At 32.3% G+C, this 27,112-nt stretch overlaps 4 protein-coding genes across 4 annotated transcripts; 2 read left to right on the plus strand and 2 right to left on the minus strand.

Moving 5' to 3' along the window:
- Positions 1–1,962: 1,962 nt before the first annotated feature.
- Positions 1,963–10,210, plus strand: LOTGIDRAFT_120149 (hypothetical protein; the record flags this gene model as incomplete). Its single annotated transcript, XM_009058346.1, has 13 exons — positions 1,963–2,182; positions 2,326–2,457; positions 2,665–2,809; positions 3,238–3,369; positions 3,599–3,731; positions 5,689–5,823; positions 6,368–6,471; positions 6,684–6,808; positions 7,277–7,389; positions 7,840–7,968; positions 8,182–8,284; positions 8,502–8,602; positions 10,025–10,210. The coding sequence occupies 13 exons, from the start codon at positions 1,963–1,965 to the stop codon at positions 10,208–10,210; spliced, it is 1,758 nt and encodes a 585-aa protein (XP_009056594.1).
- A 522-nt stretch (positions 10,211–10,732) lies between these two features.
- LOTGIDRAFT_232975 (hypothetical protein) lies at positions 10,733–11,917 on the minus strand (the record flags this gene model as incomplete). The annotated part of the gene is made up of 1 exon (XM_009058347.1): positions 10,733–11,917. A coding segment is annotated over one exon (766 nt), but the record flags the coding sequence as incomplete, so codon positions are not given.
- A 1,527-nt stretch (positions 11,918–13,444) lies between these two features.
- On the minus strand, positions 13,445–15,167 carry LOTGIDRAFT_190432 (hypothetical protein; the record flags this gene model as incomplete). Its single annotated transcript, XM_009058348.1, has 2 exons — positions 15,051–15,167; positions 13,445–14,681 (listed from the first exon to the last, which is right to left on the minus strand). Coding segments are annotated over exons 1-2 (1,281 nt in total), but the record flags the coding sequence as incomplete, so codon positions are not given.
- Positions 15,168–15,294: 127 nt separating this feature from the next.
- LOTGIDRAFT_232977 (hypothetical protein) lies at positions 15,295–20,485 on the plus strand. The gene is made up of 11 exons (XM_009058349.1): positions 15,295–15,334; positions 15,709–16,411; positions 16,816–17,050; positions 17,317–17,405; positions 17,960–18,045; positions 18,425–18,508; positions 18,887–19,038; positions 19,312–19,395; positions 19,562–19,706; positions 19,875–19,966; positions 20,218–20,485. Exons 1-11 carry the CDS (start codon positions 15,302–15,304, stop codon positions 20,402–20,404), a joined length of 1,890 nt encoding a protein of 629 aa, XP_009056597.1. The 5' UTR covers positions 15,295–15,301; the 3' UTR covers positions 20,405–20,485.
- The last annotated feature ends 6,627 nt before the right edge of the window (positions 20,486–27,112 follow it).

Consider the following 27,112-nt stretch of genomic DNA (forward strand, 5'->3'; position numbering starts at 1 on the left):
ACTTATAGGGTACAGAATATCTCATACCGATTGCTATGGAAAATCTTTACACTTCCCTAAAATGTCATATATGGAATGCTTTTATATATGAAAAGCACTTATAGTTATTGCCCATGAATATCATTATTTTGACTTGATACTTCATACAATCGAGACACAATACAAAAAAAAACTATATAGTAATTCATGGTGCCTGACTTGGTCGTGGCAATTTGCCATTTGTCGCATTCGCAATATATTTTTCAAACTTCATCTAAAATATAGAAAATAACGGATTACTTTTTCCCTTTACTGGAAAGAAGGTTAGTAGGTTTCATTATTTAATATTTCAAAATTACAGATAGATGAAAAATACATAATGCGCTTTATTGAATGATAAAATATATCTTAATATGCAATTATGTAATAATTGTAAATTCGATTTGAATATTTTTAATAAAATGAGCAACAATATTTTTTTTTTAAGCTTACTCTTACACATTGCATGTAACCGAAAATAATATTTTTTACATAGGCTGGTACAACAACTGTGTTGCATTGAATTAGGTCATTGAACTCTGTAATAGTTTTTAAACTATCGGAATGATATCTCACTATTCAAGGTGTTCTACTGTAGAATGATATATATATATCTTTACTTTAGTATAGCTGAGTTTCACCTCTTTTTTTTTCATAGTATGTTCTGGATGTTGGGGCCTACTTTTATCTCAAACCGAATATTTTCAATCTTTTATCAAAATCTAATCATGACCAAAACGATTCCAGTTCACACAAACTTAAGATTTAAGACTGTTTAAGTTTGATGAAATTCTATAACACTGTTATAGTTCAGCAAAATTTGAAAAAAGAAAAGGAGAAATGATCCCCAAAAAAACTACCAATACCAACTGTCCAGAAATTTACCTCCCGCTCATATCTACGAGAAAAGGTTAGAAGGCGAGGGTAAAATAACCGGCGAAAAAAAAGGCACCTTTCTCCTCGACTTTTTTTTTACCCTCTCTTCTTGCCTTTTTCCTCACTTTACCGTGCCTCGACTTCGCGCCCACGAGATTGTGATATGGCCGCAGCCAGCTTCCATAATTGTGTGAAGCGCCTTGACTCAGTGAAGACATTCATGCCTCCTGTGCTTGTAATTATCGAGAGATCATATCTTTCTATTGTTCCATTCCAAATTTGACGATTAATCTTTAAAGCCATGTGTTTTGTTTAGTCTTGCTAGCAACATAAAAAAAGATTAGTTTGATCAAGTAAATACATAGATATAAATAGCATACTTTAAACATATTTTCAGGAAAACTTATTTTCTAACAAGCAGAATGTCCCTTTAAGATTAAATATGTCTATAACTTTTATTCCATCATATTCTCAAGCATTTACCTTCAATTATAAAAATTCTCATCCTAAAATATTTGATTTTGAACAAGTACAACCACGATATATTTCTTTATTTTTTTTTAAATTTATTCACGATTTGTGATATGAGTTAAACCATACACGAAGTTACGTAAACCCTTATTTTAATTCATCATTACAGGCATCAGGGCAACCCGACAAACTCGACATCACGAGAGACATACATTTATCATATTTGTCAATAAATCGTGATGTCGACCAAAGAACTTTTCGTTAGATCACATTTAATAAATCTATATAGGCTCCTGACTTAAGACTCATATCAAATTAAAAAAAAAGAGCATCGGATATGATGGCATGTTCTATGTAGCCTATAATGCGTACCTGCTGAAATTTACTACGTCATCCCGTTGTCACCATCCTTTCGCATGTAAATTTTATGTATTATCATCTTATTCGCTCTGGATCAAAATAAATGTTGTGAATAAAGATTCTATTGGTAATTGACTTTTTACCATTAATATCATGTTTTCATGCATGCTGGTTTTGAAATCGGTTCCAATCAGAAATTAAAGTATGAATTAAATTTATTTCTTTAGAACAAGCAAAATGAGTTTAAGTGATGAAGATTTAGAGAAGCGTGTGAAAGAGAAGGATTCTACTAAGTTTATTACAAAGAATTTAAACTATGATCGTGTTAGTGAGGAATCTTTTCCAGAGAGAGAAACCTGGTCCAATAAATTTGATTTTATAATATCTTGTGTTGGTGCTGCTGTGGGATTTGGAAATATTTGGCGTTTTCCATATCTTTGTTATAAAAATGGTGGAGGTAAGACAAATTTTGTTGTGTGGAAGATCCTTTGGAATTTATTTATTGGTTTGAAATTTGTAATCATTATTTATAAATCAGAAATATATAGAAATAATAAATAAATCATGTTACTTTTCAGCCAAATATAACATCTATTTCAGGTGCCTTTCTGGTACCGTACCTGATAGCAGTAGCTACAGTAGGATTTCCTGTAAAATTCCTTGAGGTAGCTGTAGGTCAATATATGAGACAAGGTGGAATAGGAATGTGGAATATTTGTCCTATACTAAAAGGTAAGACAGCTTACTAATGTGTCGTCTGAATGGGTACCAGAAATGACATGGAATATAATGGCAAGCATAACACAGACAAACAGTGGTAGGCTACATCTGGCTGATAACTCAGTTACTAAAGTTCAAGCTGTCTTATTGGTTTGGATGCCATGAATAGCTTTCGTACAGTTTGGTCTTTAATTGTTCTGTATCATGTGAATTTTTCAGGCGTTGCTATCTGCACATCGGTATTTGTGTTTTTGGAAGTATCTTATTATGTTATGATATTTGTGTGGGTGTTGTTTTATTTGGGTTCATCTGTTGATAGTCCTCTAGCTTGGAGTCATTGTAACAATACTTGGAACACAGATAGGTCAGTTTTTACTTATCCATTGAAACTATTTATCTTCGACTTTAAACGACATTAACAGATAGATATCCTTTATGGTATACTTCTGAGTGTTTTACTTGACGACTAACAGTGTCACTGTAAACAACTAGCGTGTCATTTGTCTTAATTGTCTAGCATGCGTTACTGATAGTGATCAAATTGCTTTTGTTTCAGTATTAGTAGCAAGGGCTTCCAATGATGTTGTCGATTGTTACGTTCATCCTTTTACTTCATCTGACGCCGAACAAATTTATTCACTCATACTCCTTCCCTTAGGAGAGTGCACTTAGTTAATGATGCTGGAATATTTACTCTTTGTAATCAACCCCCGTCTTCATTAGCCCAGTAAGGATATTAATAATTAGGATCATTTTTCCTGAAATTTAAAAAGTTTCACCTTGTTTTTGCAGTTGTTTTGATGGTGTCGGACAACCTGATGTAAATATAACCTCAACTGATTTTATTGTCTTAAATTCAACTATGAATATAACTGATAATATAACAGTTAGTGATAAAGTTGATCCTTCTGTCGAGTTCTGGAAGTATGTATCTGTCATTTGTCTTAAAAAACAACTTGGAAACAAGTATGATAAACCTTTACAGCAACATTCTTTGAATATAGAATCGTAGTCGAGATCGTCAACCTTATTGGCTCGAGATTATCACAAATCTCTGGTAACTCATTCCTTGAGATCAGACTTTAACTTTGCTGCAATTTTGCACTATTCTACATAAAGATACATAATTCGATCCATTTTTGTGTACTTTAAGGTATCATGTACTGGAAATATCAAAAGGCCTGGATGAGCCGGGAATTATTGTATGGAAGTTATTAGTATGTTTAATAGTAATATATATTATATTATATTTTTGCGTATGGAAGGGAATTCGATGGATATCAAAGGTAAAGCATTGGTAAACTTTATTAAACTATATTATGAGTTTCAACTAACCTAAATAATGAAATCTGATTGTATTTGGGAAGGCATTCGAGAGAGTACAAGTCATTTGTCTAATTCTAAACCATTGTTTGAGTTCCTACGATGTGTGAGTACGCAACTCAAATTTAAATTCAATCCACTGTTATGAATCGTCTTGGGTATTGCTCATTCTCTGCCTTTTTGGGATGAGATAATTATTATCAGCGACCTAAAACAAATTACTGAAATTCTTCTACCAAACTAATCCGAATTGGCCTGATAGATTTACCGTTTTAACTGCAGAAAATAAGCTCTTTCACTCGATTAGTGACTGCATGAATTATGTTCAAGGCTGCTTGGGTTTTTAACTATTTCGAAATGGTCTTTGTGTTTCTTTCTACTGTATTTATACGATTGTGTACTACTATTATTTCTTACGACAAAAAATACCATTTATTATGGACAATGACTAACATTTTCTTATACAATGGATTAGCCGTACGAGTCTAGGCCCCTCTACAATGATTTCACCCCGCTATTGTTTGCAAGTGTCTCTCCTTGAGCTCATTTATCGGTAGTTTTAAAAGCCCTAAAATACCTTGACAGCAATCGCCACCTTTCTTAAATCATGGAAGTTTGTAAAAAAGAGATTTGATTGGAATGTACGCTTGCTAATACAACCAATCAGAGCCCTTGACAGAAAGACGTTAACAAATTAGCTGTGTGTGTAAGGGGGTGTATTTGCTAGCTACAATCCAATCAAATCGCTACATTTACAAACTGTGATACAAGAAAGTGGCTATTTCAGTCAAGGTACTAGACACAGATCGTAATAGCTTGGCATTGTGAATGGGGTACTAGTGGCCTAGACTCAATCAAACGATATCACCAAATAAGCATGAGTGTTTTTGAATCCGTTTTATTCAGTTAAATTTGCTTCCTGAGCACCCATTATATCAATCTTGAATTTCATTTTGAGGCGATGGGCAAGAACATTCATCATTTTTCTTATAAGGTTCTGGAGTAACCTTTAACGGATTATTAACACGAAGGATAATAATATTGTTATTGAATGTTCTAATTTTGTAATAATATTTATCAGTACTGACCTTTCTTGAATTGATGAATTTTCAGGTGTAATATTGGTTACAAAAAGTATTCATATACTTTTTAATTATATTTTGTTAAATACATTAAAAATAACAAGCTTTGTGAGGTAGGTTCAGTTCTCACTCATTTCAGCTTATACCTGGTCACCTGATCTATTAAGATGTTGGAAACCAGACACAGCATGCGGATGTATCATTATTTTTTTCTAATGACATCTAGTTCCTCTTTCCAGGAATCTTAGATTAGTATTAATGAAGTTATTTTCTCGAGGTATATGCTCCTGTACATTACCCATGCCCCAACAGCGACAACAGAAGATTTTGTATTTAAAACGAACACTTTGAGGCTGAAAAATTATATTATTTACGAAAATGAATGATAATTATACTTTGATATGTGAAGCACTTTAATACAGTTGGGTCATGGGTACATGTATACAAAACGTTTTTTTCTCACCTAATACATTTCTCAAAGTAAATATGGTTAAGAGCTGATCTCAACCATTGTCATCTTTACGAATATATTTGGGAACATCAGTTCTAGCTATATGTTGTGGATACGGATGACATTAGGTTGGAATCAGAATTTTGATTCATATGAGATACGCGAGCCGATTTAGATTAGTATAGATAATGAAGAGTCTTTCCTCTTTTTATCACTAAATTGCTTCATTTCAGTTGAGAAACAGTGGCTTCTCCTTCTAAGTTATAAGTATAGTACTTTCAGATTATGGTTTTAACATTATATCATTACCATCAAGTGACAAACTTAAGCAGTTTATTCTTTAACATAATGTGTATTATATTAATAAGGTGGATATATTGGTTGCAGATTGCGTATGTAACAGCTATTACTCCGTACATCATGTTGATAATATTGTTGATAATGGGGTCTCTAAAAGAAGGTGCTGTAGATGGTATTATATTTTATCTTAAACCAGATATTCATAAACTTGCTGATTTTAAGGTAAGCATCACTGTACATTATGCATACTTTAAAAACAACCAAAGGCATTAATTTGGTTCACTGATCACAAAGGCACGAAGCCGACAAATACCATGTACGTTTACAGACATACAAAATAAACGAGATAGACAAGAAATGACCAACAGCTATCCTGGAATTTTAAAGACTGGAATGGATTGATAAAGTCCGTTGTTCGCAGATTTAATTTGACAGTGACAGTCCCTCCTCAAGACTGTGAAAGGCCAATTTAAGATAAGATTCAGTCCTCTGAATGCTCTAAATTCAGGTAATCCGTTGGCATCTGATGGCCTCTGACAGCCCCCAGTCCTCTAGCCTCAGGGTTATTCAACCCTTCCGATATGGCCTCAGACAATTTCTAGATACGCCCATGTAGTTTGAGCAACATTTGTCTGTTCCATGAAATCTGTAGTTGTGTTGTCTATAATAGTATTGTTTACATAGTTTAACATCGTTGTATATCAGAGTTAGATTTTTTTTTATTAACAAAAGGCTCTCTGAATATACTTTGTGCTTCAAATTACAGGTTTGGTATGCAGCCTTCTCCCAAGTTTTATTCTCATATTGCGTTGGATTAAATGTGCTGCCGGCTCTTGGAAGTTATAATAAATTCCACACCAATAGTTATAGGTTAGAAATTGTTAAGTTACTTCGATAAAAGACTCTGACGTGTCGTTTTTGGACACAGCAAATTTCAGTTGCTAAAGTGGATTATCATTGGCAAAAAATAGTCAATGTCTTATTCAAAGAATGTGAAAACACGCATTATCTTTACTGCTATACAGTAAACAGTAGCACTAATTTGTACGACAACATAATTATAATGTTATTGTTTATTTCAGTCATACTATTATTGTTGCCACAATTAATTCATTTACCAGTTTGTTTTCTGGTTTTGTTATATTTACTCTACTAGGTCACATGGCCTACCTTCAACAAGTACCTATTGATAAAGTAGCATCCTCAGGTATAATAACATATATTTATCTTTTTTTCTATCCATTACATATTAGACAATTCACAAGACTGTCGCAAATGTCTTCAGATGTCCCAGAATGATGAAGCAAACCAGACAGACTGGGACATTTACAGCAGGACACATAATTTAGTATGCACATCTGACAGCTTCCGACTATGGCGTATTTAGACGGGTGGGCCATTGGGGGATGTGTAAGGTCTTTTTTGAAGTGATAATTAAACCTTCTAAAGGCTAACAATTCATCTCAAGCCATCTGCAATCTGTTGGCTTTTGGGGGTCTCTATCAACCCTTCTCCAACCCCTTGCTCACATCGAAAAGGACACCTCATTTTTGCATGGTCGGTTGCTCTTGCTAACTTCCAGTTTTTTAACGGTGGGATATATAGTTTAACATGAACCATTATTATTCTGTGGTATAATGATAGACCCTTTAATATAGATATTTATGTGTTGTAGGTCCAGGATTGGTTTTTATTGTTTACCCACGAGCTCTAGCAGAACTTCCAGCTCCACAATTCTGGTGTTTTCTTTTCTTTTTAACGCTGGGATTGATAGGAATCGACTCAGCGGTAAGGACATCTTCACAATAGCAGGCTTTTGCGAACATCGTCTCGTAAATTGACTGCAATGGCCACCTTTCTTGTATTATGGACTGCATTGATTTTATTGGATTGTACGCAAGCAAATACAGTCAATCAAAGCCCTCTACATAATGGCTAATGGTTTTCATTGCGTGTGTTCTGTAACTGTGATACAAAAACAGTGACTATCAAAGACAAGGTATTAGACACAGTTCAATTCGTAATAGGTTGCGGATGCGGTAATGGTTTTTACAACCTATTTTATTTTGAATTATTTCTTTCTATATGGATATCATCAAATAATCACACTTGATCAGTTTTTTTGTCATACTCCAAAAGATTTTTCTACATGTCATTGACTGTTTACCTTGTAATTTGACGTATTCAGTTTATTAGAACCGCCATGATCACGTTAATCCCAATAAACTATATTTTCAGATTTTACTGTTAGAAGGCTTCTTGGTTTCTATTATGGATATTTCCAAAAGACTTGCTAGAAGGAGGGAACTGTTCTTATTGGTTACTATTTTTGGCACCTTTTTATGCAGTCTTCCGATGACAACTCAGGTATAAGTTTATATTTATAAATTTGTATGACCACCCTTATCTTGATTCACTAAATGGACCAAATTAAATTAACGACGTGTGCTCTTGCATTGTTGATATAATGTTTTCCAAAAGATGGTTAATATAATTAATACAATTTCTTTAGAAAGGTTCTGTACAATCTTGTTATCTATTTGGTGGTATTTCAATTGTAATATATTAAATTTTTATTAGGGTGGTATGTATGTATTTCAACTGGTTGATTATTATCTTTTTGGTGGTATATTAATGATGATAATATGCTTCATGGAGACTATTGGTATAGGATGGCTTTATGGTAAGTCTGATTATGGTTAAACAGATAGAGCTATATTTGAATTGCAATATATATTAAAATTAAATGCCACGCCCACTAACAACAGATTTTTCTGTTCTATTAGATGGTTGAGAGACTATAAAGACAACAAATTGAATTGAGTAAATTTATTAGGTTGATTGTTTGAAAAGGACGATTGAGCACTTATAACTTCTATCGAAACAAATTTCTATTGTAGGTGCCGACAGATTTTATGATAGTTTAGAGCTAATGATTGGATTCAGAATTAATTTCTGGATAAAAATTTGCTGGATTGTGATAACACCTGTGACTATTTTAGTAAGTACCTATCATTTATTGACTTGATGATAATATAAATTTTAATATTCAGACAAGTTTTATATTCTTCACCGAATTCATTTATTTTTAATGAAATTTGTAATAAAAGAATTCCGTTTATACATCTTCACAATGTCAAGTTATAACTATATTACGAACTGCTTGACTTTATTTACTACTATCACAGAAGTTTGTTATTGCAGCAATTTGACTTGATTGTTCCCTACCAAATACACAACCATCGACATAAACAGTTCCGTCATTAGGGTGGGGACATCTAGTCTTCAGTTAATTAAAAAGATATAGATTTTCATACGTTCTTGGCAGCTCAAAATAGTCAGAAATACTCGAGTTTTCTGGGCCCACAAAATATGAGCTCCAGCACCAATTCATTCCTGGCGACGGGGCTGGAAATAAAACCTGTAAACTACAAGCCATAATGTTGACATTCTTGTCGAGGACTCTGATTGGCTGTATTTCTCTAGAGTACAATCCAATCGTATTATGCTTTGTGTCTATGTTTTTATACACCGACATGAAATGGGGGCGTATATTATCGTCACCCATGTCCGTCCGTCGGTCCACAATCGCTCGTAAACACTCTACAAGGCACAATTCTTTACTGATTTCGACGAAGCTTAGTATGGTTGTTTGTAATCACCAATGGATGAATTCTATTGAAAATCAGAAAAATCGAAAATATTTAGTATGAGTTATTGCCCTTGTTCTTAAAACGCTCGTAAACACTCTAGAAGGAACAATTCTTGACGGATTTTGACGAAACTTGGTGTGAGTGTTTGTTATCACCCAAGGATAAACCCTATCGAAAATCAGAATAATCGAAACATAATTAGTATGAGTTATTGCCCTTGTTCTTGAAAACGCATTCAATTTTTAGCTCGTAAACGCTCCAGAAGGTCCAATTATTGACAGATTTTGGCGGAACTTGGTGTGACTGTTTGTTGTCACCTAAGGATGAACCCTATTGAAAATCAGAAAAATAAGTGGTATGAGTTATTGCCCTTGTTTTTGAAAATACGATCAAATTGTAGCACGTAAATACTCTAGAAGGTACAATTCTTGACAGATTTTGACGAAACTAGGTGTGAGTGTAATCACCCAAAGATAAACCCTGACGAAAATCAGAAAAATATTATTGCCCTTGTTCTTAAAAACGCGTTCAAGTTTTAGCCTGAAACACTATATGAAACTTGGTAATATTATTCAGTATCGCCTCAAAAAGTTCAAAAGAAGTGTATGTCTGAAGGTTGAATATTTCATACTGGTAAATGTTACTGTACTGACAAATATTTTTATTTAAAATCAAAGCTGCCAGTGGGTGTATATTACCTTGCCTGGCAATCTATCTTTCAATATATTAGAAGTAGGCTTAAATACAATTAGCTTAATTATCAATTTCAGATATTTCTGTTCTATCAACTAGTGACAATAGAAGGTTTGGAATATGATAAAACGTATGTGTACCCACAATGGGGTAATAGTATTGGAATATGTCTAGCTGCCATGGTTGTTCTCTTTATCCCACTTTATATTATATATGAGTTGCTTGTGAATAGAGAGAATCTCACAATTAAACAGGTAATATAGTATCTTGAGACATTCTCATAGTTATCAACCAAAGAGTATAAATTTTGAACTAGACAAGGGCAGTAACAAAGAAACCCCGGAATCTGTTAATGTATACTACCAAAGTATATATGGAAATTCGATTTTTTAGCCTATATATCACTTGACAGTTTAGATTTGACATACATCATCGAAGGGCAGTAACTCAAGAGCGTTTGCTAGACAAACTGATCCGAATTCTCTGAAGAAATGTCTGTTACATGGAAAACGCTTTGTACCACTTACTTATAACAAGTTATTTCACTATCTAATAAACGATACAATGCACCCAGTAGATATGAAATAATTGTGTGAAATTTAAACATTTCAGAAATTCAAGCAGCTTTTGGTACCGATATTACGCGATGAACAAATACCAGATAATTGGCATGGGAAATCTCATCAATGGATTCGAGCTAATTAATGTGATTAACTGTGGATAAAAACAATGAGTAATGTAACTAGGAGTAATGTCTATCAACTAAATTGTTCATTAAAAGGAATGAGAGTGCTAAACATTTTATTTAAAAAGCGACTAATGCAGACGCCAGCTTTTGTCATGTTACATAAAGATTTCAAGAAAATATTTTTCTCTTTTTTCTTTGTCGCAATCGCTGTTACGACTTTCCTGTTTATCTTACTAAGAATTTCAAAGTAGAATAAATAATTATTTATTATATAAGATTTATGTTAAAAAATGCCAATATGTTCTTTTAAGTCTGTGATAGTTTCATCAAAATCATACCAAACCTTTGAGTGTTTCGGCACATTTTGGTATTCACGTGTTTCTTATTAACACAAACATGTTCCGAAAGAAACAGAACCCCATTGACGTATTGAATGGTTAATTGGTACAATAAATGGCCTCATCCTTGTTTATCAGTTAAAATTGCAAGTGTCCTAAAAAAGTAAATGAACTTGATTTACGGCGCCGTAGTGGAGGTGGATGGAGCTGAACTTGATGTTACTGGTGTTATAGATATTTCCGGACTAATTGTGGCCATGTCCTGATTTCGTAACTGAGACACGGCACTTTCACATTGAGTAACAGCTTCGTCATAGAATACATAACGTCGAACCAAACTGTTCATGATGAACTCAAACAATCTAGGCATTCTCTCGTGTCGTTTTCTTATTTTATTTTGAATAGTTCCTTCTGCAGTTACCACTTCTACTGGAACAGATGGAAGCTGAATCGGTTGACCATCGACAGAAGAGTTGTCAATGATGGTGTCTTGTTCTGGAAGCTGAATAGGAATATCTACACCTTGAGTTTCCAACACGTCATTATCAGACTGTTGCTCCTTGTTAATCAACGCCTCAGATGGCATCTGTATCGGTACACTTACTTCCAATGTTGTGGCTGGAATTTGATCTGGTACCGATTCTGACATTTCCAAAGCCATGTTATCACTGCTTACGGCTGGATCCTGACTATCAACTTCAGTAACCTCCTCTAAGTCTACAAATTCTCTTTGACATGAAGCTAATGCCACTTGCTTCATAACAACCTCGTGGTTTAACTTGTGAACCAAAGCAAATATTTTGAAGATGTTCAGTTCCATACGATCATTGGTATCTTGAGTAGTATTTTCACCTGTTGGTGCTTCTGTAGTCACATCATCCGAACCTTTGTTAAGTCCAAATAAAATGCCCACCAACAACCATAATATGCTGTATGCCTTCATTGTATTTGGTGAAAATGAGCATTGGACAATTCTGTTACTTTATAAATACTGGTAATATTATCAATTAATCTATTCTCTTATCATATAGTACAGTGTCAATCATAATTTCTATCTAACACCTTTATCTGTAATATATCTTTAATAAACTTTAATAAGTCAGAGATCGTGTCAAAAATGTTTCAATATTTAATGATTAAATCAGGGGTTTCAACATTATTCCCGTTCTGCATCCTTGATCATTAACACTGATTAGGTTGCAAGAGCTGAAACTATCAACCGGGAAGCAATCATCCTTCTATTAAAAACGAAAACGAATGGATGCTGTGGCAAAAGTTTCCGTCCGTACATCTTGCGCAACGAGAATATATGATTGAACATCGTTGGATGTCAGCTGCTTCCATATACGTTTTCATGTGAGTGTACATGAACAATACACATGTAGTAAATTCATCAAAGAACAACTATCAATTTTAATTATTTTACTTCGGCTAATTTTGGTTTTAAAGATTATAATAAATATAAATAAAGACTTATTCCTAATGCAAGAAACACAATATAACAACAATTGCTTATATCTTATATCGTATACAGCTATTCATGATTTTAAAGATATCTAATTGAAAAATCTCCGATTCAAAAAGCGAAACATTAAATAACAATATAAGTCGAACTAACAACAACACAACAAAGAAAAATGTTCACTTTTAAAGTCCATAGTTCCACTTTAAAATTTATTCTAACTGGAATCACAATGTGCACTGATTTGCATTAATCTCAAAAGACTCTTCTAAAAAAATGTTACGCCTTGTATCCTAGGATTCGAGCAAAAACCAGCTCAATTCTGGCGGTCTTTGGGTTTAAGTCAAAAAATCCACACACACACAAATAATAATAAAATAAATATAGATTGCTTTTGATTTAATACATTCATATTAAATTATCAAATCAATTCACGTTCAATTTCTCCAATACTCATACCTTTCTGCAGCAAAAAGGCAGCTGGAATGACAATGGAGTGTGCTTGAAGCCCATCCATTGGAATACCCAGGGGTACGTGATCAGTAAGACGTTGGTCGTCCAGTGATAATGATTGTATAATATCTAACCGCCCACCATCGACATTACCACCAACGACAATTATCGACGCCCCGTCTGACATTAGGGCGAAATCATGACGACTGAATTCCAGTATATGAAATAAATGCTTTAACTCATCTCCACCAGAATGAACAAACACCTCTCCGCTTGACGATATCAGGTAAACGTTATTTTGTTTAATCTGAACTGATTTTAGACCACGATGTGGATGATCCAAAACCGAAACAATTTGACCGAGTTGGGTGCTAACATCAAATAGACTTATACATTTACTCAGACCATGTTCATCAAATCCACCATAAATAAATATTTGTGTTCCAATAACCCCGACAACAAATGATTCCACTAAATGTGTCAATTGACCAACTTTCTTCCATGACAAAGATCCTGGTTTAAAGGCTTCCACGTGTGCTACCAAATCTTGTTTATTGCGCTTATCATTTCTACCACCAAGAATATAGAGTGTACTACCAACTGCCACCATCGCATGTGCTTCTCTGCCAACAATTAATTTGGGAAGATTCGACCATGTGTTGTCAGCTGGATCGTAACAGAAAACAGAATCAAAGCCCTTAGATCCGCCTGAAACATATATCTTATTTTCTAAAACACATGATGCAAAATCAGTCCCCAAATGTTGTGGGATAGAAGATAGAGAATACCACGAAAGTGAAACATCATCCCAACAAGACATGTTATTCAGACTTTCACAGTCGGTAATGCATCCCCCTAAAACAACTGTTACACGACGATATTTCTTGACATCTCTTATTGTCCTTTGCCTCATTACCATGTTTTTCTTTTCGGTAGGTATCAGATGACATTTGATAGCATCATCTACGGCCTGGGTAATCAAGGGGAATTTATCTATCAGTTCATTCTTATATAGGTTGTTATATAAGAACTCGCCAGATACTTCTGGTAAACAGATGAAGTTAAACAATTCTGGGAGAGAATCTAATCGTGTTTCTGGTTCAGCATTTACCCACTCTATTATAGTTGTACATAGAACATCTTCACTGGTAAATTTCAAATTTTTGTCTGTAAGTAGTTTGGTCAGTGTGCCTTCCTTCAATTCTTGAAGATCAGTTGCAGCCATGACATCTTCAAACTTAGTAACACACATATTCCAAGCAAGATCTGCTATATCTTCACAACTGTGTCTTTTAGACAGGTGATAAAAAACCAGGCAATTGCTTGGTGCTAACGATTCAGCCATGTACTCCTTACAGAAGTTTTCAAGTAGATCAAATTGAAGAAGAAGAGAAGCTTCAAAAAGTTCTTCAATGATGTCAAGATTAAAAATTTGACTCCCTCTGTAAATGTAATTTAATACAGATTGAAAACATTCTGGGGTTATGGATGTTAAACTAGTGTGTCCAGAACTAGACTCTGCCATTCCAGATTGAAGCATAGATCGGAAGTAATTACAGACAGCACATAAGATAATTTTATGACAGTGAAATACGGTATCACCAACCGTAACGTCAAAATCTGTCAGTATATTTTCTTCAAACAATTCAGCTAGGTTGTCCTGAAGGTTTAAGGCTGTAATGGTGGTGTATTTGCCTTTATTCCCCAATTGATCATTTGGAGCATCACTATCAGAACTAGAGCTACGACTGAGAGCTCGGTTTAGGTCTAGATCACCATCAGAACCTTCGAACCTAAAATGAAATAGATGTATATAGTTTGATTTTGACATTTGATTCAATTGTCATTTGGTGTCTTAGCATCTCCGCAATGTCAAGGTAGTACGTTCTCCGATTAATTTCGGAAAAATCTGATTGGCTTTTTTGTCGCTTTCGTACAATCTAATCAAACCGCTACCTTTACAAATTCACGATGTATCACCAGAAGGTGATTTACTATTTACTATTGCAGCTGTTGGTAGTTTTTTGCAGTTTTGGTATAAGTCGCAGTTCGCAATACCTTGATATTCAGAAGATGTGGTAGTTGAAGCCTTGACAAAAAGTCACGTCTACTTAGACTTTCGTAGGCTATAATGATTTCTTTATCTTTGAAAGTAAAGTTACCTATTTGTATCGATGGAACTATCGGAGAGATCCATTTCATCCATTTCTTTAAGAGTTCTTTCCGTTTCTTATCTCATTAACTTGTTACTCAGCAATAGTGACAACTTTAATGTAAAACCTTACTTCTACTTTCACTTTCGCTACTTGAATCCATATCGTGGTCGACTCGCACTCGGAACGTGCACTCGGAACACAATAGTAGTCAGTTCTTCTCGCGTGAATTTGCGATGTTTCTATGGGGAAGCGTCAAAATGGCCGCTCCCAGTAAGAACAATTTTTTGTCAGTAAGTGTAAATCAAATATTTTTAAATTGGAAATATTGATTTGAGATAGAAGCTGTTGTTATAGTTATACATTATCGAGCAATTTGAAAACATGCTATTCCTAGTACAAGATTGTTAAACATCTCATCTAATATCAACGTATATTTATTGCAAATTAATATAAAGGAACCAAAAGACAAAGTATCAAAAACAAGGGACGAGCAAGATGTCATCAAGAAGAGTCCCGTGTGAATAGAGGGAGTGAAATAGCGCCTGGTTACACACTGCATAGGCCTAAATCTTCTTATTTCAATGTCATTAATGACAATCTTAATGCAAATATGTATTTGTATCTTTGAATTACCAAAAATTCACATTTAATCTTTTCTTTATAGTCTACAGATATACCTGGTCTTACCAGTCACAAAAATGTGGGAACTAAATTACTACGCAGACCAAGAGCACCAAAACCATCCTCACCGCCTAATAGTTCATCATCCCCTGTTAGATTCCAGGAACCAACAGAAGACAGTTCTCCTGAAAAGTATTACCCCGATACATCAGAAATTGAGTCTCGAACGGAATCTCATTCAGTAGAATATACTAATAGATACTCTCCTGTTTCACCACCACCTCCATCAGAAACCATATCAAATAGACTCTCTTTTCCAGCCGGAACATATACATCACGGGAAAGTCATGTCACATCCTTTCTGACACGTGATAATACAAAGTATATTCTAGATCCTGTATTTAGAGGACGAACCAGTTTGGGAACTTATGTTGATGGTAAAAGTTTAGTAAAACCATTTAAAACAAGAGGACCTGATCCTTTTCCTTTAAGACAAACAAAACAGTTTCCTCCTGTGTTTCAAGATTGCAGCTTGGATGATGATTATTATCACACCCCACCAGCCTTTACATTGGAACATTTTTTAACAGTTTCTAAGAAGGAGAGACTACCATTAATACGTGTAAAACAGATCATGTATTCAACACATAATTATAAAAAACTGACCAAACTACTGGCTGCTAAATTTATACATAGAGTTAAATCGGGAGTAACAAGAGCTTCCAATAAAATCCTCACACCAGAAAGTAAGTAATGTATTTTCTTTTTCAAAAACTTTGTAGCTGTTTAAAGAAGACCTCCAAGGTTTCCTTCCACATCGAATGCCACAAGGTATAACCAAGATATCAGACTTTATTGCCTGGTGTTCAGTAAGCTTATTTTATGAAACAGCATCTGCACAATGTCATGCCATTACAACTTCATACCTTGAGATACATAGGCAATTCAAATGCATTTTTGGAAAGCACAATTAAAGAAATGGCCTCTACCATGGAAAGCTATTATCTTTGCAATGTCAAAATTGAAATACTTACACCATCAGGCATTTTCCTTGTATGGAGCAATTTGATCTGTAGTTCAATTTTGACATTGCAAAGATAATGAAACAGTTGATAAAAAAAACTATTTTGATATGATTTTACACATCTAGGCCAGAAGATACCAGCCTATGAACCTAGAGTTCCCCAGAAGCAGTTATTAATAGAAATGGCAGCAATGATCAAGAAACATGTACGAGATATGACTGATACCGAAGTTAAAACATTGATAAAACCAATGCCTAAATTTACTAGTTTAAATGGTAAAGAAATGGTGCCTCATACTGAAATTATATTATATGAAGATAGATCTACTGATCGTATTAATTTACATAATAAAAATAAACAGTAAGATATATTGTTATTAATAGTCATTTTCAGTGTACATTTAAGGATGATATTTGGAAAACTAGATTTATGTATTATTATTATTATTATTTATTATGAAGTCACTAATAATAAATGAGGCATCACTACATGACCCCCAAAAACTTCCATTTTTGATGGTTAAGGATCTGAAAAATACAACCATCCCAATGTCTTTCATTTGTTAATGTATTAAATCGTATGAAATTAAGAAAGAGGATTAGAAACTGATACTCATATTATTTCAGATCGAGTGAGCTACCAGAGCAAGAAGCTGTATTCCATTCAGCTAGATCACAATATTTTCAAGGTTCTGTTCGTAGTAAATCACCTTTTAGTAAGTTAATTTTTTTTTTAATGAGGTAGTACAATAACAGATAACAATCATTGTATTATACTTTAGTCATCAAACTACTACTTTGTGATACCATCATATCAGATTCAAACACCCAAATCTGCATCTGCTTCAAGTAAAAGTATAGACCAGAGGGCATTACTTGTAGTCAAAATTGAACTCCACTCTCATGCGTTAAATTGGATTAGTTTATTAATGTGTTTAACTTACATGGATTGTAAAGAGATTTTCATATTTTTTCATGTGTATCAGGGACACTGATAGCATCATTTGCACCATTCCAACTCGCAATCAGAAGTCTGGTTGCTGCAATTCCTTTCAAACTAAGTGTTTATTGTAAAATATGTTTTATCACATAAGGCCCTTAGCAATTAATCCTTAAACACTTAGTTTTAGTATAATTGTAGGAACCACAGATATCCATTTGAAAATTGGAATGGTGTAAATTGAGGCTATCAGTGTCCCCAATAAACATTAAAAACTAACTATCCCTTAAACATTGTAATAACATTGATCAAAATTCATGTATTTTATAGCTGTCGCAGGTGAAGGAACTATAACTCCATCAGAATTAGCAATTTTAGATGCTTTAATTAGTGGTGGATCAGCTCTTAGTTTAAAAGTATGTTTATATTCTTAAAGCTATAATATCATATAAGGTTACTTTTTAATATCCCTACATTCCAATGTATAAAAATTCAGGAAAAAATCCAATATCATCTTTTTGATGGGTTGGCTTATAACTAGGAATACATGTTTAATGTAAAAACAGACCAAAAAAAAAAGGCCAAACCATTTTCCTTATGTGTATTTTTTAACCGTTGCCTATGTCAATCTGTCATTCGTAAACACTTGTTTATAATAGTTCAAACTACTTTCCAGAACTGAAAACTCAATAATCGAATTTATTCAACATTGTGTAATCTAGACATTGGATGTAATCAATACATTCACATATTCCCCTTCTCGTGAAATTTTAATATTTATTTCTACTTTTGTAGGCCCATTTTATCAGTGAGTTGCCAGATATAGCTCCTATGGTTAAAACTATAACTTATCTAAATCTATCATTCAATGATTTTACAGTAAGTGCAGCAAATATTTAGATAATCCATTTTACGCAGAGCAACATTTACTTGAAAGTTCAAATCTAAGTGAAGAAAACCTGTCTGGGACAATGATAATATCAATTTGCATCTTTCTATTTTTCAGCCAGGCATCCGTGGTTCTTGCAGTTCTGCTATAACTAAACGCTTCTTGACTTCATTATCACAAAAGCTGCTAGTAATATGATAAAGGGCCTTTGTGATAGTGATGTCATAACTGCTTTGTTATAGTGGAATTGTAAGAATGAAAATTCAATACTTTCAGTGTTCCCAAAAAAAAAACATTTAGAAAACCTCTTTAAAATCACTTTTATACTAGCATTTGTATCGCATATCAATTTTACTATATATTTACAGTCAGTACCAGAAGAAGTATTAGATATACATCAACTTCAGATATTTAAAATGAGGAATAATCCGTTACTGGTATTACCTGATGATATAGATAGATTATGTTGTTTACGTACTCTAGTTGTATCATTCTGTTTAATATCAACAATACCAAACAGGTAAATACTTTAAAAAAGAAATTGGTTTGATTGATTGTTCCTGTTTTGGTTACATATTGTTAACACCATCGACTACCACAGAATGATGCAAGCAACTAGGATGTGGTTTGTGTCTTAATTTTGTAGAACAATGAGGCAGAAAAAGTGTTAAAAAGCATATGACTACAAAAGTTAGTAGAAATGAGAGCCTCATATGCTCACAACTTCCATATGACTTTAGTGTGTGAGCAACTTGTGATTGTAATTTAGTGAGTATAATATTTGTTATTTCAGTTTATATAAATTACAGACATTAGAACATGTTAATCTATCCTATAATAAATTAACATCTATCTCTAATGATATCAAATATATGAAGTAAGTAATTTTTTATTTTTTTGAATCGGAACATTTGTCGACTATTTTTTTGATGGAGATGAAGATATCGACTGCTCAACTTGGGATGATTAGAAGAAACCTCTTTAATGGAGGTTTTTTTATACAATACTTGCTAATGCATTATGATTTAATGTTTTATTTTCAGAAATCTAGTAGAATTAAATATTGAGGGTAACCAATTACCAGCAATGCCCTGTGGCGCCCTGACATTAAATTTACAGTACTTAAATGTAAAGAATAATTTCATGCATCCATTATTTTGGAAGGAACATACAGACAATATGCCACAGGTAATGTTCATATGGAAAGCACTTCACTATTGCTATGCTAGGTATCCTGTAGCCTTCTTTGCTAATTACATGTTAAATATCTTCTAAAACATTTTAGTGACTCTGTGACAGTACATGATATATATTTATGGAAAGGAATTTAACAATATTTTTTATTTTTGTTTGTAGACATTATGTGATTTATCAGTTTTATGTTTGTATAAAAGTGAAAGATATCAATTAAAAGATTTACCAGATTCTGTGCAGACTTTATATAAGAAGTAAGTGTCTTTCCTTTTTACTGTTACACCCTTTCCCATTCAATAAGCAAGTTTTTGCTTATGCCCTGGTTCACTTCTGGGATTATATTTTTAAATAGAATTTTAAAAGAGAGAATCTGTGCGACCATTTTGTGCTACTGTTTGTGAGCCGTCACCAAGTGGGCAGAGTTTTGAATGCGGCTTCAGGACTATGTATTATTGCAATAAGATTGTGATGGTCAACAGCTAACAAAATTATTTTGATTTTTCAGAGCAGGAAAATGTGATTGTTGTCATCAGGCCATGTTTGGACAGGGAATAAAAATCATAAGACCAGTATCTAAAATATATGGAATCAAGAATTTGCCCTTTATTTTTAGAGCTTGTAGTTTATCATGTTTAAAATTCTTCAATGAGAATACTGAGTCTTTATCATCTATATTATATGGTGATGATTAACTCACTTGTTATAATTTATATTTATAGTACTGTGATATTTATAACTGTATATTTTGTTTATATTAAAATTATTTCTCAGATAAATATTTGTCATTTTTTAGACATTTAACAGATTTTTATTTCATTTGAATGAATACTGCCCCTCAGCACAATCCTTTAAATCAACATTCCAAACTTGTTTCCAAGTGTAGACGTGAGAATAAGTTCTACTTGTCCAACTTCAGTAAGGACACATATGACTGAAATGTTTGGCAAGAGCAATTATAAAACAGTTCAATCTATTCTACTTTATTAACATTAACAATTAGTTTAACAATAGCTGACAAGCTAACTTTGTTATAAGTTATTGAGTATTTTAATCAAAATGCTAGAGGAATATAGTTGTCTTAAAAATGTACACATCAAGGTCCAATTCAAAACATAAGCAGTCCACTTTTATTTCAGGGAAAAATAAATAGAATTTCAAATTCAATAAGCCAGACTTATTCTGTTAATTTTTATATTAACCTATCTAAGAAAAGTGTGGGCCACTTGTGTTTGTTTTGAATCACATCCTCCTGTGCAACAATATAAGGGTCTGAATATACATATATATTTCACAATGAATCTGACTGGCTGTTATGATATGTTACAAATGAAATGAAATATTTTAATTCAAGTACTTATGGATTTTTATATAAAATGAAAATAGTTAAATAGGTGTGCACTTGGTAGAAATGCTAAATAAGTCTGTTATCAAATGCCAAGGCTATATCAACTGGAGATTTTCTAGTGCTGTTGTGAACAGGTAGCTAAATTCTGTTATGAATTATGAATTGGTAATAAATACATGATATAAAAGTAGAATACATGTTATATGATTGAGGTAGAGAGTAGTGATAAGCAGTTTAATGATAAAAATGATATGATAAAATCATAGTACGTGTTGCCCATTCTCAGATATATTGTTTTGCAAAACATGTCTTTAGTTATAGGAAACACTAATTGAAATGGGAATAATAATTATAGAGTAATAAGATCTATCAGATAATTTAAAACTTAACATTCTCCAATTTAATTTATTTCTAGACTCCCGATTGGTCACATTACATGTAAGGTTGTGCAATATTCTTGAAATTCAATGTTTTTGACAACACACTACTGATTAAAACAAACTCATAAGTTACAGGTCTAAATTTAAAAGTATCACAGCTTATATATGGTGATTGTTTAAAAGCATCACATTTAGAACCATCGAAAAATTCCTTATTCTAATCAAATAGAAAAAGATATTAAGATAAGAAACAGGTTATGATTGAATGAATGACAAAAATATTTCAATGATTAAGATATATGGCACAAGAGTCAATAGAGAGAGAAATAACTACTATAATAACAATATTAAATGTCAGGGATAAATAATAAAACATTTACAATGACTCTAGTTGTCACTTAGCTATTTCATATTAATCAAAATGTAAAAAATGGATTAATATTACATTTCAAAGTCCATAAGTTGAATATTTAACCCCCTTTGGCAGTCAAATTTTAAATCTGGAACCAGATATATGTTTTACCATAGAAAAATTGGCATGCAACATTAAAAATATAATATATCACAATAACAAGCTAAATATATATTAAAGCTTATTGTATATACACTAACAATTATTAATATAAACAATATAAATCAATTATCCAATATATTCATAATTCCAATATTATATATAACAGATGTTAGAAGGTTCACCTTCAAGAAATTTTTTTTTAGAAATAGGATTGATTTGATGCATTCTCACATACAAAACATATAAAAATCATAAATTATGATAAAATGTTTTAGCTATGAAATTTTTCTATTTGTCCCTTCCCCCTAGATGCACTCCCATTATTGCCAATCCACAGGAAATGAAATTTGTATTTTTATTTGATTAAAAGCACTAATCTATTATTGACCATTGTAGTCCTTTTTGACTCTTACCTTTTTTCATCCAAAATAAAAAAATTGCTAAAGTGAAAAAGTATAAAAATATATAAAGATATTGACTAAAATATAGAAAGAAAATCAAATGCATATGCCATTATAGAATATACCCAAAGTTACCATAAATATAACAATAGAAAGACAAAGATGTACAAACATTCCAGTACAAAAACTTAATATCAAGGAAAACATGATCAGGTAAATATGTAACTCTTTATTTAGCAAAAACATTGTTAAAGTTGAGCAGATTTGTACATACGTTTGAATTAAGCCATTGTACAATATTATCATCAGGCAATATTAAATCTACTTCTACCTTTCCATACCCGCTTTATAAATACAATGTTTTTATGTATTATTGTATTTCATAAATATCATAAAAATAATAATCAAATTTATATCAAAATGCAAATTCCATGATTGCCAAATACTGAATGATTCAGAAACATGATAGCTTTAAGTTTTTGTCCACTAGCTTTAACCATAAGGTACTGTAAGTTACATGAAGCTGGATTCATCTTTAACAAAGGTTAACTCTTGACTTGAGTTAGTCATGTTTGTAAATTTGCAATAAAATAAAGATTATGTTTCAACTATCTACAAGATATGTAAGCTTAATCAGTAAATGCATCCATATTTTCAAAAGTTTACAAAAAATTCTTCCGACTAATTGACCTTCTTGAAATTTTACTTCAGAAGGAAAAAAAAACCCATGCCAAATATTACTATAAATGTTATCACAAAGCCCAGTTTAAATGACCTTCAAGTTGATTGTTTTCAAATTTCATGTTTTTTCTAATAATTTATCTCCATCAGTTTTGATACAATTAACTTATAAGTTACAAGTATATGAATTTATAATATGTCAACTCCAATTCAACATTTCCCTCACTCTATCCAAATCATAGAGGTATTTCTTGGTTTTAAACACTTGTCAAAAAATAATCATATCTTACTACCCAATAAGAGAAGAAGAATAGTATAGTGTTTCCACAAGACATTAGTTGCCTTTCTTAAACTGAACCATTTGGATTTCATCGACTGCATTTTGTCTTTCCATATGATGTCTATCTTCTACTTCATCTTTAGAATCTAATAAAGATTGATCTTCTTTAGCATCTCCTTTTTCACCATCTGCTCTATTATCTACTACTACTTCTTGTAATGGTGGCAAAGTTGGTTTATCAAATTGTATTTTTGGTGGTGAGATTTGACTCATGTCAACTGACATAGATCTTGGAGTCATATCAACATGCGACTCTTTGGATCTCTTATCACAAATATCAGTGTGATTATCATCCCAACTAACGGTTCGTTCCAACATAGGTGCGTGGGTACTAGACATGACCCGCTGTAAACTTCTATTTTTACAATTTTTATCTCTCAATAGATTGTGATGACTCCTTCTATCTTTATAATATTTCAAATTTCTATCATATATAGTATGTTTTAACTGAAATATAATCAACAATATTAATTAAATCTAAATAATTAATATAGATCAAAATCAAAATATGGCCAAATTTTGCACCTTTTTTAGCATAATTTACTTTGTGATCTAGGCTAGTGCTTTTATGAGACCATGTTCCTCATCTAACACTTATGTCTTACCAATTCAAACAAAATCAACAGTCTACAGATCAAAATATCTAAGTCAAGTATGAAACATTTTGCATCATATAATTTGCATGTGCTTTAGCCCAAAATCTCTTTAATCAACTAAGAGTAGTTGTAAACTTGGCTTCTATTTACAGTTTGCTATGACAAAGATTTAATGCAAAAACAAGTCAAAATTGCTAAAAGTACTTACTGTTCTTGAAGAACGGATTGATTGTAGTAAACTACGCAGTCCAGAAGCATCTAAATCTTTTTGAGCATCACGATTTCTTAATACAACACTATCTGTAATTTCATAAAACATTATTAATATCAAGTTTTGTATTTATGTATTAAATCGATTGTCTGAGATAAAAATTTAAAGTCTTTCAATTGATTTAATTCAAATTTGATGTTTCTAACTAACAGTTTTGACAAGATAAGTTAAGTTTACCAGGATCCTTACTACCAGATGCTCTATGGCCATAACTCTTGACATTAATCTTATCCATACCCATTTACAGCTGGGTCGATTGGAATCATGAGAAAAGTCAGCAGACTTTCAAATGCTAACTGAGATTAGAACCAATGACCACCATTTGTGAGCAACTATCTGGTGAGCAATTGTCCCGTTGGATGTAACCAAGTGAAATTAGTTCCTAACTGATTGTGCTACAGAATCCTTCATTAAGAAAGAAGAAGAATATTTCACTCTTAGAATGTTATATTGCAAACCATTGTCCTTCAATCAACTATGAACTAAAGAGTTTCTGTATCAGAAAGTACAGGCCTGTTTCATTAAAAATTCCATCACTAAATTCTATCTGGAAACTCAATATGAAGTGGTTTTGAATATTGTTGAAAATGACATACCATCATCAGTTTTTAATGGAGGATGTTCTGCTCCAGAAGAATCATCATCTGATGATGAACTATCATCCATATCTCTCAAATATAACTTGGTGTCTACTTTCGGCCTAAAAAACAAAAAATACATAATGTAACAGAAATGAAATGAGTTTCAAGTACTACTGTATCAAGTACTACTGTATCAAGTACTACTGTATCAAGTACTACTGTATCAAGTACAACTGTATCAAGAACAACTGTATCAAGAACAACTGTATCAAGTACTACTGTATCTAGTACTACTGTATCAAGTACAACTGTATCAAGTACTACTGTATCAAGTACAACTGTATCAAGAACAACTGTATCAAGAACAACTGTATCAAGTACTACTGTATCAAGTACTACTGTATCAAGTACAACTGTATCAAGTACTACTGTATCAAGTACTACTGTATCAAGTCCTACTGTATCAAGTACTACTGTATTAAGAACAACTGTATCAAGAACAACTGTATCTAGCACTACTGTATCAAGTACTGTTGTATCAAGTACTACTGTATCAAGAACTACTGTATCAAGTACTACTGTATCAAGAACTACTGTATCAAGTAGCCTACTACTGTATCAAGAACAACTGTATCAAGTACTACTGTATCAAGTACTTCTGTATCAAGTACTACTGTTCTTCAGATTCCATTGGTTGATGGAAACCAGCACGAAATACAATACAAAATAATTTAAGTTTGAAATACAAAGACGATGATAAGCCTATTTAATTGTTAATCTTGCTACAAAAGTGTGAAAGGCAATAAATTTTTTGCAAGTAGCACCGTTGTTTATACATAAGAGACTTGACAAGTTATACAGGCCTAAATTATAATAAAAATGTTAATAGACAAAGGATAGGAAACAAAAATTTCAAAATTTCCTAACTGATCAAAAAAATTTATAAAGGAAAAGTAACTTAAAGGTCAAAAATGCCTCTTATTATCAAATTAAAACCAGAATACCTTGAAGCTACACATTAATCTTAAGTCATTATGTATCTAATAAATAAAACAAAGTCCAGGACATACCAACAAACATCATAAACAAATACAGAACAAATACATTTATTATCAATTTCCTTTTTAATATGTAACCAAGGGAAGTGTGTTATAAATTATGTTTGTGGGTGATGAATTTGATGGTGATTGGGCAAGAATTATGTTGGGAAAAAGTGCTTGGATATTTCAATGGTAAACTGTTTTTTTTGTTTCAGTGAAAACCTAGTTATCCAACCTTGGTGAAAAAACGTTTTTGCTTCAATAGGAATCATAGGACAAAGTTCAAACAAGGATTACAAATGCTCTTTTTAAATTGAAGATAGAAATTATAAATTCTTCACATCGAAAATGTTATCAATCAATGTATATCAAGATATAAAATATATAATGGAAACATGCTAACATATACTCTTAACATTTTATATAAATTATAATATCTGATACAAGACAACCATGCATTATGATATTATATGGCTGTCTGAGAAGAACCTATTGTTCGTAATTATTTCAATTTTTTTATTTTAACTTTTGTATTTCACTATGTTGTCTTATCTTTATATTTTCATTTTATTTCAAACATAATGTATAATGTTTTTAAATCAAACTTAATTGGTGGTGATTAAATAATAAAATGGGCTGGTATACAAAATGGAAACAGAATGATAACTTGTTATTATTTTATATAATAAAACCATGACAATTATAAAATAATATAATCAATATAGATAACATGAGAATTATGAAGACATGCATGACATTTAGCAGCAATGAAATGAAAAATGTTAATACCAGTAGAACAATACCATACGAATGTAAAGATGGATAACAACAAAGGTTAAAGCCAAATGGCAAACTTTAGAAATTGTACCCTACACCCCTCACCTTTTTATAAGAGAATAATAATTAGCACTTATGTTTTTAAAATCATTGAGTCTAAAATAAAGAAATGTGTATAATGCTAGGTATTTAAGTGTAACAGATGAAATTTCATGCAATTAATGGGATGTAGCCATCTTATGCTATAGCTCAATTCAATTCAGTTAACAATTAAATACTCAACGTCTCCTTCTCCTGCAATTCAACATAAATGGACCACAACATTCAACATTTCATGAGCTGATAACACTGTCACATTGTCCATTAAAAATCATTGTTAATTAATGACCTTGGATTGACAACATTTTAACCATAGCAACATCAATTATGAATTTTGAAAAATACTATGGCTGAGGGATCAGAAGTTGAGATGGT

Source organism: Lottia gigantea (assembly GCF_000327385.1).
Source record: "Lottia gigantea unplaced genomic scaffold LOTGIsca_33, whole genome shotgun sequence".
Lineage (NCBI taxonomy): Eukaryota > Metazoa > Mollusca > Gastropoda > Lottiidae > Lottia > Lottia gigantea.

Bases quoted from the DNA above. Each gene is read 5' to 3' on its own strand.
- LOTGIDRAFT_232977 (XM_009058349.1), top strand. From the start codon at position 15,302: ATGGCCGCTCCCAGTAAGAACAATTTTTTGTCA. The intron at 17,051-17,316 runs GTAAGATATATT...ATATTATTTCAG, and splicing joins TTACATAATAAAAATAAACA to ATCGAGTGAGCTACCAGAGC. The intron at 19,039-19,311 runs GTAAATACTTTA...TTGTTATTTCAG, and splicing joins ATATCAACAATACCAAACAG to TTTATATAAATTACAGACAT.